This window comes from Microtus pennsylvanicus, chromosome 2 (genome assembly GCF_037038515.1).
Source record: "Microtus pennsylvanicus isolate mMicPen1 chromosome 2, mMicPen1.hap1, whole genome shotgun sequence".
NCBI classification, from domain to species: Eukaryota; Metazoa; Chordata; class Mammalia; order Rodentia; family Cricetidae; genus Microtus; species Microtus pennsylvanicus.
Window position 1 is genome coordinate 26,730,035 of NC_134580.1, and position 14,784 is coordinate 26,744,818.

At 41.8% G+C, this 14,784-nt stretch overlaps 1 protein-coding gene across 1 annotated transcript; it reads right to left on the reverse strand.

Moving 5' to 3' along the window:
• Nucleotides 1-6,267: 6,267 nt before the first annotated feature.
• On the reverse strand, nt 6,268-8,172 carry LOC142844098 (olfactory receptor 10AD1-like). Its single transcript, XM_075962410.1, has 2 exons — nt 8,048-8,172; nt 6,268-7,231 (listed from the first exon to the last, which is right to left on the reverse strand). The coding sequence occupies exons 1-2, from the start codon at nt 8,170-8,172 to the stop codon at nt 6,268-6,270; spliced, it is 1,089 nt and encodes a 362-aa protein (XP_075818525.1).
• Between the last annotated feature and the right edge of the window lie 6,612 nt (nt 8,173-14,784).

Genomic DNA, 14,784 nt, shown 5'->3' on the forward strand with positions numbered 1-14,784 from the left:
GCTGGCTTTATGTTGAGGTCTTTGATCCATTTGGACTTGAGTTTTGTGCATGGTGATAGATATGGATCTATTTTCATTCTTCTACATGTTGATATCCAGTTATGCTAGCATCATTTGTTAAATATGCTTTCTTTTTTCCATTTGATATTTTTTGCTTCTCTGTCAAAAATCAGGTCTTTGAAGGTGTGTGGATTGTTACTAAGGTCTTTGGTTTGGTTCCATTGGTACTCTTGTCTGTTTTATGCCAATACCAGGCTGTTTTGAGTAATATAGCTCTGTAGTAGAGTTTGAAGTCAGGGATTGTAATGTCTCCAGAAATTCTTTGATTACATAGGATTGTTTTGGCTATCCTGGGTGTTTTTGCTTTTCCATATAAAGTTGAGTAATATTCTTTCAAGATCTGTGTAGAATTTTGCTGAGCATTGCATTAAATCTGTAGATTGCTTTTGGTAAGATTGCCGTTTTTACTATTAATTCTACCTACCCAAGAGTATGGGAGATTTTTCCACTTTCTGGTGTCTTCTTTAATTTCTTTCTTCAAAGACTTAAAGCTCTTGTCATACAGGTCTCCCACTTGTTTGATTAGAGTTACTCCGAGATATGTTATGGTATTTGTGGCTATTGTGATGGGTGATGTTCCTCTGATTTCTTTCTCAACCCATTTATTATCTATGTACAGGAGAGCTACTGATTTTTTTTAGTTAATCTTATATTATGCTATATTACTGAAAGTGTTTATGAGTTGTAGAAGTTCCTTGGTAGAATTTTTGGGGTTGCTTGTGTAAGCTATCATATCATCATCAAATAATGAGAATTTGATTTCTTCTTTTCAGATTTGTATTCCCTTGATCTCCTTTTGGTGTCTTATTGCTCTAAGACCTCAAGAACTATACTGAATAGATATGAAGAGAGTGGACAACCTTATCTTGTTCCTGATTTCAGTGGGATTGCTGGGAGTTTCTCTCCATTTAGTTTTATGTTGGCTGTTGGCTTGTGTATATTGTCTTTATTATGTTTAGGTATGTTCCTTGTATCCCTGCTCTCTCCAAGACCTTTATCATGAAGGGATGTTGTATTTTGTCAAAAGCATGATCATCTAATGAGATGATCATGTGGTTTTTATTTTTCAGTTTTTTTATATGGTGGATTACGTTGACAGATTTTTGTACTTTGAACTATCCCTGCATCTCTGGAATGAAGCCGACTTGATCATGGTCGATGATGGTTCTGATGTGTTCTTGGATTTGGTTTGACAATATTTTGTTGAGTATTTTTGCATCAATGTTCATAAGTGAGATTGGTCTGTAATTATCTTTCTTAGTAATGTCTTTCTGTGGTTCGGGTATCAGGGTAATTGTAGCCTTATAAAAAGAGTTTGGCAATGTTCCTTTTGTTTCTATTGTGTGGAATAATTTGAGGAGTATTGGTATTAGTTCTTCTTTGAAAATCTTATAGAATTCTGAGCTTAAACCATCTATCTGGTCCTGGGCTTTTTGTGGATTGGGAACTTTTGATGACTGTTTCTATTTCTTCAGCGGTTATAGGTCTGTTTAATTCGCTTATCTGGTCCTGATTTAATTTTGGTAAGTGATATTTATCCAGAAAGTACTCCATTTCCTTTAAGTTTTCCAATTTTGTGGAGTACAGGTTTTCAAAATATGACCTGATGATTCTCTGTATTTCTTCTGTGTCTGTTGTTATGTCCCCCTTTTCATTTCTGATTTTGTTAATTTGGATATTCTCTCTCTGCCTTTTGGTTAGTTTGGATAAATGTTTGTCTATTTTGTTGATTTTCTTGAAGAACCAACTTTTTGTCTCATTGATTCTTTGTATTGTTTTCTTTGTTTCTATTTTGTTAATTTCAGATCTCAATTTGATTATTTCCCGCTGTCTAGTTCTCTGGTCAGTTTGCTTCTTTTTGTTCTAAAGTTTTCAAATGTTCTGTTAATTCACTAGTGTGGGATTTTTTTCTCAGTTTTTTTTATGTAGGCATTTAGTGCTATGAACTTTCCTCTTAACATTTTTTTCATTGTGTCCCATAAATCTGGGTATGTTGTGTGGTCATTTTCATTGAATTTTAGGAAGTCTTAAATTTCTCCCTTGATTTCTTCCTTGACCCATCAGGTGAGCATTGTTTGATTTCCATGTGTTTGTGGTTTTCTGGAATTATTATTGCTGTTGAATTCTAGTTTTATGCCATGATGATCTGATAAGGTACATGGGGTTATTCCTTTTTTTGTATTTGTGGAGGTTTGTTTTATTACCTAGTATATGGTCAATTTTTGAGAAGGTTTCATGAGGTGCTGAGAAGAAGGTATATTCTTTTATGTTTGGATGGAATATTCTATGAATGTCTGTTAAGTCCATTTGAGTCATAACATCTGTTAGTTCCCTTATTTCTCTGTTAAGTTTTTGTCTGACAGACCTGTCCAGTGGTGAGAGGGGAGTGTTGAAGTTCCCACTATTAGTGTGTGTAGTTTAATGTATGATTTAAGCTTTTATAGTGTTTCTTTTATATATGAGGGTGCTCTTTTATTTGGGACATAGATGTTCAGTATTGAGATTTTCTTCTGATGGATTTTTCATGTTACTATTATGAAATGTCCTTCTTTGTCTCTTTTAATTGATTTTACTTTGAAGTCTATTTTGTTAGATATTAGATAGTTATACCAGCTTGCTTCTTAGGTCCATTTGATTAGAACTTTTCCCCCTCAACCTTTACTCTCAGGCAATATATGTCTTTGAGGTTTATGTGTGTTTCTTGTATGCAGCAGAAGGATGGATTCTGTCTTTATATCCAATCTGTTAGTCTGTGTCTTTTTATAGGTTAGTTGAGTCCATTCATATTAAGGGATATTAATGACTAGTGATTGCTATCTCCTTTAATTTAGAATTCGTTGTTGGTGATGTTAGTTTGTGTGTTTAGGAATAAGAGAGACTCCATCGGCACAGGGAACAACCCTAAGGATTGACAAATGGGATTGCATGAACTCAAAAAGCTTTTGCTCAGCAAAGCAAAGGGAATCATCATCAGTGTGAACACAGCCTTGAGGATGACTGAAAAAAATCTCTGCCAACTGTTCTTCTAATAGATATGGAATATATAGAGAAGCCAGCCTGATGTGGAGTGTCATATATCAATCTGTTGATTTCATTGGCTAAGCAATAAAGGAACTGCCTCGGCCCATTTCATTGGTTAGAAGTTAGGTGGGAGACAGAATGCCAGGAGGAAGAGGAAGTGAGGTCAGACTCCGCAGCTCTCCTCTCCGGAGCAGACGCAGGAGAGACGCCATGCTACCTGCTCCAGGGAAGACGCACGCTATGAAGCTCCGACCCAGGATGGACTTAGGCTAGAATCTTCCCGGTAAGACCGGTGCTACACAGATGATAAGAAATGGGCTAGTCCAGGAGCGAGAGTTAGCCTAGAAGAGGCTAGGTAGAAATGGGCCAGAGCAGTGTTTAAATGAATACAGTGTCTGTGTAATTATTTCGGGGCATAAGCTAGCCGAGCAGGCGGCTGGGGTTTTTGGGGTCGCAGCCCCGCCGCCCCCCTATTACTACACCAGCCCACAAGTGAGAGGCCACACCTCTGGCACCCGTCAGCACTTCAACCCCACAGTCTCAGGACCGACTTGCTCATTCCGCAGGTCAGAGGCCTTCAAAACCATAACTCTCATAGTAACTGCTCTCTAGTGAGAGGCTTAGACAGGACTCCAAAGACTCCAAAAGGACAGCTACACATGTATTCAAAGAATTCAGAGGGCACCAATAAACTCCCAAATGAAAGAAGCTAAAGAAACTCTTGACTATCGTCTTTCTGTTAGGGTTGCCATGACTACTTTGTCCATCCAAATGAGTTTTACAATTTTTTTCTAGTTCTGTCAAGAGTATCATTGGAATTTTAATGGAGATTGTGTTGAATAAATTGAAAGTTAAGAATTATTTTTATGGCACATGTTCAATGCCCATGTGCGCACTCTCACACACAATCAGCAGAATGAAGTAGGAAGGTAATCTAGAAAGCAACAAACAGAAACACTGAACAAAATTCTAACTACACCGAGTGGTGGTGACACGTACTTTTAATCCTGGCACTGGTGAGGCAGAGGCAGGTGGATCTCTGTGAATTCAAGGCCAGCCAGGTCTACAGAGGGAGTTCCATGACACCATGACAGTCAGGGCTACTCAGAGAAACCTTGTCTCAAAAACAAACAAAAAATAAATAAATAAAGAAAGAAAGAAAGAAAGAAAGAAAGAAAGAAAGAAAGAAGAAAAAAATCTAACTGTAATGATGGGGTAATGAGAAAATTTAATATGTCAGATAAAAAGCTCAGTGGAAAGCCGGGCGGTGGTGGCGCACGCCTTTAATCCCAGCACTCGGGAGGCAGAGGCAGGCGGATCTCTGTGAGTTCGAGGCCAGCCTGGTCTACAGAGCTAGTTCCAGGACAGGAACCAAAAGCTACGGAGAAACCCTGTCTCGAAAAATCAAAAAAAAAAAAAAGCTCAGTGGAAAGTTTTACTGTAGAGTGATTATTTGGACAATAGACTATTAAGGTTTAAAGACAAGGTAGAAAGTTGGTTAGTTCAGTCAAGATCAATGATACACACTTAAATGGGTAACTAGAATGAATATCAGAGAGCTTGGAACACCATGAAAAGTCCAAATTTCTTAAATCCAGGGAAAGGGATGCCTGTGTACATACAATATGTATACAGAACATCAAGTAGACGGGAAAAGAAAAGAAGTTCCCCACATCATACTATGGTTAAAGCACTGAATGTACTGCACAAGGAAACTGTATTGAGAGCTACAAAAAAGAAGGACCGAGTCACACACATGGAAGCCTTTTAGAAGAACAGCTAGTTTCCCAGTAGACACTTTAAAAGCCAAAATGCCTTGGAATGATTTATTTTACATTCCAATAGACCCAGATGCTGGCCCAGGTACTGGGCCTGGCAAAACTATCATAATGGAAAAAGAAAGAAAAACTTTCCACAATGAAGGCAAGATAAAGGCAAAAAGAATTCATGCCTACCAAGTTAGTGTTCAAGGGGCTTCTGGAAGGAATGCTTCAGACTAGCAGGAAGGATAACCACATCCCCTAGTCTAACAAACAATCTTAGGACAGTTGGTAAGCGAACAAGGACTAAGAAAGTACCAAATGGGACAAAGTCAACAAAATGACAAGAATACATATATTTTCCATAATAAATCTGAATATTCATCACTTAAACTCCCCAGTCAAAAGACACATGCTAGGAGATTGGATTAGGAAACAGGATCAACTTTTCTGCCGTCTTTAAGGAATACAAACTGTTATCAAAGGAGAGATACTGCCTTCAGATATCTGTGTACACATATTTGCACCCACACACATAAGTAAAATGCACACACATGCACACACTCACTCACGGGGGGGGGGAGTACTGCTTCCTAAACACAATCTGATTATCTTCTTCAATTGTTTTTCCTTGAAAAACATACCTGTCTCCTTATTTTATAAAGTAAGTTTCTTGGCAATGCACGTTTGCCTCCAAGAATGGAAGTGTGTTACTAAGGTGTGGGTCCCAGAGGTCTTTGTACTCACAGGCATGCACTAGGGTACTTGGGATGCCAAGCACACAGGGTTGTTCTTTCAAGGAAAGGAACACTAAACTTGTGTTCTTCCCAGAAGGCTGGACTAAACCTGCGCTTGCCTGGTGACCTGTGTACAATCTGTGTGGCCAGGGCCTTTCAGACACTTCACCTTCCTCCAGAGTCTGCTAGTTAACTCGTTTTTCTCAATCTATAGAACCTATCTTTATGGATAGGTATCCCATGTTTTTACAAAGAGTTTTGATGTAGCCACATCTGACCTGAATTTAGCTTCCTTGTTCCTCAGAGATCTAGGTATGTTTTGTTGCATATGCAGGGTCCACTAGTTTGCACCAGATCGTGCTGTGTTTAAATATGCCTAAAATAAACAACCTGGGGTTAGACTCCAGATGTCTGAACCAACATTGATTACTGATACATGTGCCAAACAGCCTTCTTGTCTCTCCCAGCTTGCCTCTCTGCTGCCATGCAGGTCACAGAGATACTCCCTCCCCGCTGCACTGAGGGAAGTCAGAGAAGATCCATCTGTGCTGAAATTCAACAAGAGATTTGATATATGGACACAAAAGAAAATTTCTTCTTGAGTCTAATGCTAAGGTGGACATAGATGATCATTCTTGGAGTCTGGCAGAGATGCTGAGGCACAGGAAACTTCTCTACGGATCTTCCTCCTAGACAGATTCTGCCTGAGCCAGGCTGCCTCTCCCAAGGGCTCTCCCCATGGCCCCCTTCTTTTCCTTGTTGCGGAAGCTGTAGATGATGGGGTTGCACATGGGGGTGATGATGGTGTAGAGGAGGGAGAAAGGCTTGTCTTTGTCAGGCCCATGCATACTACGGGGATTCATGTAAGAGAACATGGCTGAGGTGTAGAAAAAGATGACCACAGTCAGGTGGGAGGCACAAGTGGAGAATGTCTTCCCCCTACCCGAGGAAGAGGATCTGCTGAGGATGGAGGCCAGGATGCGGGCGTAGGAGGTGACAATGAGCACCATGGGGCTGAAAAGCACCACAATCGCATCGAGAAAGATCACCTTCAGGCTGAACCTGGGGTCCCCACAGGAGAGAGTAATCACTATGGGGGCCTCGCAGAAGAAGTTTTCTATGTGGTTGTCTTTGCAGAAGGGATTCCGGAATGATATATACTCAAGAAAGATGCCATTGGTCATCCCAAAGATCCAGGAAGTCAGCACCAGCCTGACACACACCTGAGGGCTCATGATCTTGGCATAGTTCAGGGGGTGGCAGATGGCAACATAACGGTCATAGGCCATGAAAGCCAAGAGGATGCACTCGGCCACACCCACTAGAAAGACCAAGTACATCTGGGTCATACAAGAGGCAAAGGAGACTGTGTGGTTCTTGGTCACCAGATGAACCAACATCTGTGGGATGGTGGTGGTGATGAAACAGATGTCCAGAAAAGACAGGTGTCCAAGGAAGAAGTACATGGGGCTGTTGAGTCTGGGGTCAGTCCAGGTGATGAAGATGATGAGGCCATTCATGGCCATGGCGAGGCTGTAGAGAGCCAGGAAGAGGATGAAGAGCAATGCCCGTGTGGAAGGGGGACTCTGCTCAAAGCCCACGAGGATGAACTCTGAGACTGTGCTGCTGTTCCTTAGGTCTGCTGTCTGGGGCCTGTTTGAGGAGGGGGGCAGGAGAAACATAAAGGGCACAGTTGTGTGGAAGGTTAGATGATCCCTGGACCCAGAAGCCCATCAAGAGGCTTTCCCTGGATGACAGTAAATGTTTTGGCAATTGGCAGTCACTGGTAAATCTGTGAATAACGGCCTAGTGAAATGCCAGGGTCACCAGAGGCTCTATACAAACATCCTCATTGTAGAAGTTGAGGAAGAGCTGGTTCCCCTTTAGTCTGGATTGATGAGATGCCCTGTGAAATGGTGCATGTTTTCCAGGTCCTTCAACATCAAAGGACTGCTTATGGCCGGATGCATCCAGAGGGGAAAGAATAAGAGAGCTATGCCTGGGACTCAGGTCAGATGAGGAAAGGTAAGAAACTAGGGTGTGCAGTGTGTGATGGTGATGACAGTTTATTAAAGGTCCTGGTATGAAACACACGAGAACATGTTCTCTAGAGGAAAACTATATTCTGTCTTTGCATACTTAAATGGAAGAAAGGCTTGGAGTTTTAAAGCATAGGAATCAAATTGCTCAGCGGACAGTGGATAGCACTCCTTTCTGGATCTTTCCAGTCAGTGATCCACCCTTTCTCTGATTCAGTCATAGAGGGGTTTATCTACCACGCCGTGCACAAAAGGTGCCTGACTGGAGCAGGAGCTTCCTGAATAGGTGACACCTTGCCTTATAGTCAGACATTCATACTCCTGGGCAGAAAGAATGCAGCCACCTCTCTAAGAATGGGGAATGAATGAGCAGGGCTCACAGATGCCAAGCATCTGGAACTGACCCCGCAAGAACCTTGGTCACCCTCACCCTGTGAGTTCATGGTGCTTATCTGATGTCGTTAGACAGTAGTCACAGTTCGCATGCTCTTTCCTCATTACTGTAACATTTAGGGAATCATTATGTTCAGATCCAGTCTCTTGTATTTTCATCATGTTTGCAGTTAAGATGTACCAGATCCTGTCGAGTGGTGGTGGCACACGCCTTTAAACCCAGCACTCTGGAGGCAGAAGCAGGTGGATTTCTGTGAGTTCAAGGCCAGCCTGGTCGACAGAGTGAGTTCCTGAATAACCAAGGCTAAACAGAAAAACCCTATCTCAAAAAACAAAAGTAAAACCAAACACAAGGTGTTTCAGATCCCCTTTATCTATACATGTTTCAGATGGTCATTGTATGCCTGCTGAACCCCGTGTTCTTCAGTGCTTCCCTTCCGTTTTTCCTCTTCTATTCTCTTCGTGCTATACCTGCATTTTGCCGTCTATTCATACTTCCAACTCCTACTAATTCTTACCCCTTTCTCCTCCCACCATCTTTACTTATTACCTATTATTTGTCTATACAAGCTGTATTGAGCTCTCTTGTCTTTCAAGTTCTCACATCCCCTTCTTGCCTTGAGGAGGCTCCCTATCCTGTCATGTTCCTTCCCTGAAAGACTAGACTCTACCTCCTGTGTCAGGGCCACTCCTTAAAGGGCTAGATTCCCTTCAAGTGAGGTTTCTTGGTCTATCAAGGCATCAGCTAGGTCTACTCCTATCATCTTCATACTGAACAGTTCTAATACCAAGGACTACTCTGGTGGTCTGGAAAGGGAAGGGCAGAGAGCGTAGTTTAATATGGGCCCCAAATCTTTCATTTAGCAGGCATGGTGAAACCAAGCTAATGATTGGGCAACATAACCCATGACTGCCAGTGAGCTACAATCTATAGAATTCTTGGATTTGGCTAAGAAGTTGTAGTTTGACTCAAGGACTCACTGAGCCCCACTAACAGACACATGCTTGCCTGTGGTTCACCGAGAAGAAATAACCTTCTATGCTGGCCAGCAGTGAGTGCTCTGGGAGGTGCCATCAGCAGCTGGGCAGTCAGGCATCTGTGTGAAGACATGGGGTTGTAGAAAGCAAACCACACCCACCTCATCCCGTGGCTCTGCTGCTCCTGCTGTCACTGAGTCACTGTCCCCAGTAAGAGAGATGGCAGGGTGTCTGAGGAAGAGCTGCTCCAGGGAGGGGGGTCTGAGCTGGTGGGCCACTCTGGAAGACAATGGTATCTGGTGACCTTTTCAGCTCTTTGACCCCTATGCTATTATAGACAAATAAATTCTTAAACAACACACCACATTGCATGTGCAGGGCACTATAGAACCGGTGAGGGCTATCTGCCTCATATTGCTGGTGTGAGAAGTCTTTCTGTATTTGTGTTGCTTTCATTGGTTAATGAATAAAGCTGTTTTGGCCAGTGGCTTAGCAGAATAGAGCAAGGTGAGAATTCCAAGAGGAAAGAAGGCAGAGTCAGGGAGACGCCATGTAGCCACCAGAGGAGACAGATGCTGGAACTTTGTCTGGTAAGCCACGACCTCATGGTGATACACAGATTAATAGAAGTGGGTTAATTTAAGACATAAGAGCTAGCTAGCAACATGCTTAAGTGATTGACGAAGCAGTGATTTAATTAATATAGTTTCTGAGTGATTATTTGGGGTCTGGGTGGCCGGGAAATGAACAAGCAGCCTCAGACTACATACTGGCATTTGGTAATGCTTACGCTTACCTGCTTGCTTTTCACGTTGTGATATTGTGACATTGTGTGTGTGTGTGTGTGTGTGTGTGTGTGTGTGTGTAGCTTCTGTTTTCCAAGGCAGTGTTTCTCAGTGTAATAGCCCTGGCTGTCCTGGAACTTTCTTTGTAGACCAGGTTGGCCTTGAGCTCAGAGATTCACCTGTCTCTACTTCCTGAATGGTGGGATTAAAGGCCTGTGTACCACTGCCCCATCAGATTGTATATTTTGTCCTTCTTGCCTTTAAAAAATTTTTGTGTTCATGATTGTGATTTCTCTGGTAAGCTAGAAAAGCATTGTAATTGTCCGCTACAGACTCTACAGAGAAACAGCACCATCCTTAACTCAGCTGATTCTTATTTAAAGACCAAGGGTCTTTGATCTCAGTAAATTAACAATTTAAAAAATAGTTTATGAATATCCTGACAGTTGAGCCTCTGTTTTATTACCTTTATGATGTAGTTTAATCTGATTGAAGGGTCATGGGTAATTTAGTCTGGACAAAGAAGTCATACAGTTTCCAGCAGAAAGGAACAGAGAAAAAATTTTCTGTAAAGCTTGTGTTGTCATAGTTGATTTTACTGACGTATGTTCTAACCCATTTCAGAACCATCTATAAGCAAAACAGAAACTTCCCCAAAGTCCAAGAGCCTCTGTAAAGATCAGTTGTTTGTATTGGGTGATCCGTCATGAGAGTGGAGCACAGGCATCTTGATTATAGTCCCTTTCGGATTACCAGAGGCCTAGTGGGTAGGGAAATAAAATCTGCACACCACTGGGGGTTGTATTAGTCAGGGCTCTCTAGAGGAACAGGACTGATAGAATGATCTATACATACATAAAGGGGATTCCTTAGAGTGGTTTACAGCTAGTCCTGACAGAAAGTCCAAGAACCCAGTAGTAGTTCAGTCCGTGAGGCTGGACATCTCAGTTGGCCTTCTATACGCGACAGAATCCTGAAGAAGTCGGCTCTCTTGCCAGGGATGGAAGGCCGCAGCAGCGGGATATGAACTCGACAGTGAGAATGAGAGCAAGCAGGCAGAGGGCAAAAGTTTCTTCCTTCCGTGTCCTTTACATAGGCTGTCACAAGAGGGTGTGTCCCAGGTTAAAGGTGGATTGTTCCGCTTCAAATGATCTGGATTCAAGGAGGGTCTTCATAACTCAGATGATCTAGATTAAGGAAAATCCCTCGCAGGTGTGCCCTGCAGCTTGGGTTTTTAGTTAATTCTAGATGCAGTCCAGATGACAACCAATGATAGCCATCACAGAGGTCCTGATTCTGTTTCCATGTGAAGGTAATTGTCATAACGTAACAGTCCTAACCTGTGTCTGTCCTTCAATGACACCACCACAGGGGACAGGGTATGCCCCTGTGACTTGTTTTTGTGGAAAGAGAAAGCTGTCTCTTGTCCATCAGATTATCCTACAGAATGACATTCTCTAGGCCAGTGGTTCTCAGCCTGTGGGTTGCAATCCCTATGTGGGGGTGGGCGTCAAATAACCCTTTTACAGGGGTCACCTAAGACCATCAGAAAACACTTTTTACATTCACTTTATAACAGTAACAAAATTACAGTTATGAAGTAGCATCATAAATAATTTTATGGTTGGGGGGTCACCAGAACATGAGAAGCTCTATTAAAGGGTTGCATCATTAGGAAGGTTGAGAACCACTGTTCTAGGGTACTCTCTGTCCCTGTCTGGGAGGCTTTGTTGCTGTCAAGAGCTACCAATGGCTAGAGAACAAGGCTACCTAACTCCAGGTTTCTGTGCAGAGAAACTCAAAGGATCTGTGATAATAGTTAAATTAACAATTTTCAAAGTAGTTCATCTACATCATGGAAGGAAGGACCAGTGATGTGTGCTTCCCCTCTGTATGCTGTGAATATCATTGGTTAATAAAGAAACTGTCTTGGGTCTGAGCAGGGAATAGAGGTAGGCAGGGAAAACTAAACTGAATGCTGGGAGAAAGGAAATGGAGTCAGAGAGAAGCCAAGTAGCCCTGCTGGAGCCAGACAAAACTTTAGTCAGTAAGCCACAGCCATGTGGTGATACACAGATGAATAGAAATGGGTTAACTTAACATGTAAGAGTTAGTCAATAAGAAGCTAGAGCTAATGGGCCAAACAGTGATTTAATTAATACAGTTTCTGTGTGATTATTTTGGGGCTAAGTGGCCAGGAACCAACAAGCAACCCCCTCCTTCCTACAGACCAGGACCTCTAACAGTGTCTGAAATGTTCTTTCCTACCCATTAAGCCTATAGTTAACCAAAGGAGCAGAAATAAAGATCGCTGTGCCCCACTTTCGTGGATGACTCTTCCGTATGAATCACTGCTTAGGAGAAGGTCTTGTGGAGAGTATCCTGCACTCTTCCATATTCTGGACTGTAAAAGCACAGGGTTCGGGAATTAAGAGCAAGGTCTCCATCTATGACTATGAGCTTGAAGAATCAAGTGTGATGTTGAGAGCCAGACCTGTGAGGAAATGTCTCACTGCAATATGATGGCTTGGATTCTTGTTATCTTTACAAAAATGAGTCTTTCTGTTGTTCTCCCATCATGCCCTGAACACAGAAAACAAGGGAGATACAGCATTGTTATTAATTAATTGTTTAATAATAAAATAGTCTGCTTTGGGAATGAGGTTAGTTTATTTGAGACTTATGGATTCACCAGTCTTGTTTAAATTAATTTATTATTTTTAAAAAGATTCAGTCTGTAAGTTTGCCTATCTTCTGATAGGTTTTTCTTCAAGTAATGTCTTTTAGTCATATTTACTATCATCTAAAACCATTTTCTCATATGCATACTTAAAGCTGTTATTCATTGGATTAAACTCTTCTCCTCATGGTATAGAAAATCATTGCTTTATGGACACAAAGCTGACATGGTAGATCCAATCTGAGACTCAAGAACCCCCACAAACTGATGGGTCTGTTTCATATTTCACCCTGTAAGTGAATCTCTAAAACAGTGTAGGGAAGGTTGAATATATTAGAGACTTTTTGTTTGTTTGTTTGGGGGGGAAGCTCATTATTTATCAACTTCTTGAAGGCAGCTGGAATTTAAAGGTTTAAAACTTCTTTTTGAAGTTCAACAACTTCAAAATCTTATCTCCTTTTGATTGAAAATTACTCTTTTAATTGCTGAATTGTTGTTTCCTCAAATGTTCTCTTCTGAAGTCTGATTGAGATAGGATTGTGTTGGAGGACAGAGCTTGTGCTCACTGATAGGCACTAGGGGAGCCAGGAGTGTTAAACACACAGGGTGTGGTCTCCTCAAAGAAAGAGATGGATAACCTGTTTTAATAGCCAGGTGACCTCTGTGCTATCTGTAGCTCCAGGCCACACCTGGCTGCCCAGACTCTTAAGTTTATTTCAGTCATCCTTCCTAGGTTTTTACCTTAAGCATTGTTTCTTGTCAATAGAACCCATCTTTATGGAAGAGGTCACATGCATTTTGTTAAGAGTTTCAATTTAGTCATGTCTTTAGCTTTGCTGTATATACACTACTGAGTATCATCAGGAAGCTTTTCCCAAAATTTTGCTGTGCTTAAATACACCTAAAATAAACTGACCTGTGTGAGACTCTAGAAGTTTGAACCAACACCAGCTACTAAGTCACGTTGAACAGAATTTCTTTCTCATCTCACATCAATTGGCACTCTACTAGACCTGGTGGTTGCAGAGATTCCTACAGGATTTAACATCTAATCCTACCACCAGGTCTTTCTTGAGAAAGACTTCTCAGGAGAAGTCTAGGGAAATCATTTATTCGGCTCCCAACTATTATGGGGGGGAGATGTCCTTGATCTCATGAGTGCGGTGATTGCACAATGAGCTTTATCTCCTGGGGCTCTTAGTGTTCTAATGCTAAAAATGGCTAGAACACTCAGCTGCTTCCCCCACAGGCCTGTGATCCAATTTTGCCTTCATGGTTAAAAGAAGAAATGACCTAAGGACATCAGGAACCAAATGTGGATGGAGTGAATAATTCAGTAGCAGGCCTATAGCAATCAGAAAATGACATTGGGTCTCATTCACCATAAAGGTGACCCTTCAGGCCTTAAGTGTAATGGGAAAACTCAAACACGGAGAGTCCCTGACTAAATATAGATAATTTTAAGATGTACAACATTATACGCTCAAGCAGTTTAGATGTTTATGGCAACTCCTTACCAAGAAAGTTAATAACAGATTTGAAAATGAGCAAAAAATCTGAATAGACATTTCTCAAAAATAACACAGACAAATAGCCAATAGGAATATGAAGAAAACACCCAACAGCTAACAATCAGGGAAATGCAACTTAGAGCCAAGCGAGATATGAACTAATACTTGTTAGAATAGCTATTATCAAAAAGATGAAAGGTAAGTGTTGGCAAGGTTGTGGAGGAAAAGGTTCGTTCTTGCACACTGATGGTGGGAATATGTGTCCTGCTGTTATATTAAATGTGGTGTTTCCCAAACAAGCTTGAAGTATGGAGATCGTCTGATGCAGCAGGATTATATTCGGAGGAGACTAAATTAGCACAATAAGAATGCAGGCGAGCATCTTTATTTCCACATTCGCTGCGGCACTGTTTATATTTGGGAAAGCAAATGTCTGATTACTGGTAATTTTGGGGAGTCCTACCATAGCCACCACGTTACCCGGGAAATCAGGGGACCCTCTTAAGATTCTTATTTTTGTTAATGAAAGAACTTAAAGACAGACTCAGAACAAAGGTCAAGGACACATTTATTAACATTTAAAAGAAAAATCCAGGGCAGGCAAGATGTAAACCTTGGCAGCTGCCCAGAGGAGGGCAATGAAGAGAAATGGGGGAAATTGTGCCGTTTGTAAGCAGCCACATGGCGGAGACGGGGGGGCTTTAGAGAGAGAAAAAGCTGAATGTACCAGAGGAAGCATTTTTCTGCTCTGGGTCAGGACTCAGAAAGGTGGGCAGGCTTAACAGAGCCTCCTGGTGGCTCCATGGTGACTGCACCAGGC

What these genes read in the sequence shown, in the direction of transcription:
- LOC142844098 (XM_075962410.1), bottom strand. Translation starts at nt 8,172, where the DNA reads ATGATGAAAATACAAGAGACTGGATCTGAACATAATGATTCCCTAAAT. An exon ending in AAGCACCATGAACTCACAGG is followed by an intron (nt 7,232 to 8,047) that starts GTGAGGGTGACC and finishes CTCCTCAAACAG; the next exon opens with GCCCCAGACAGCAGACCTAA.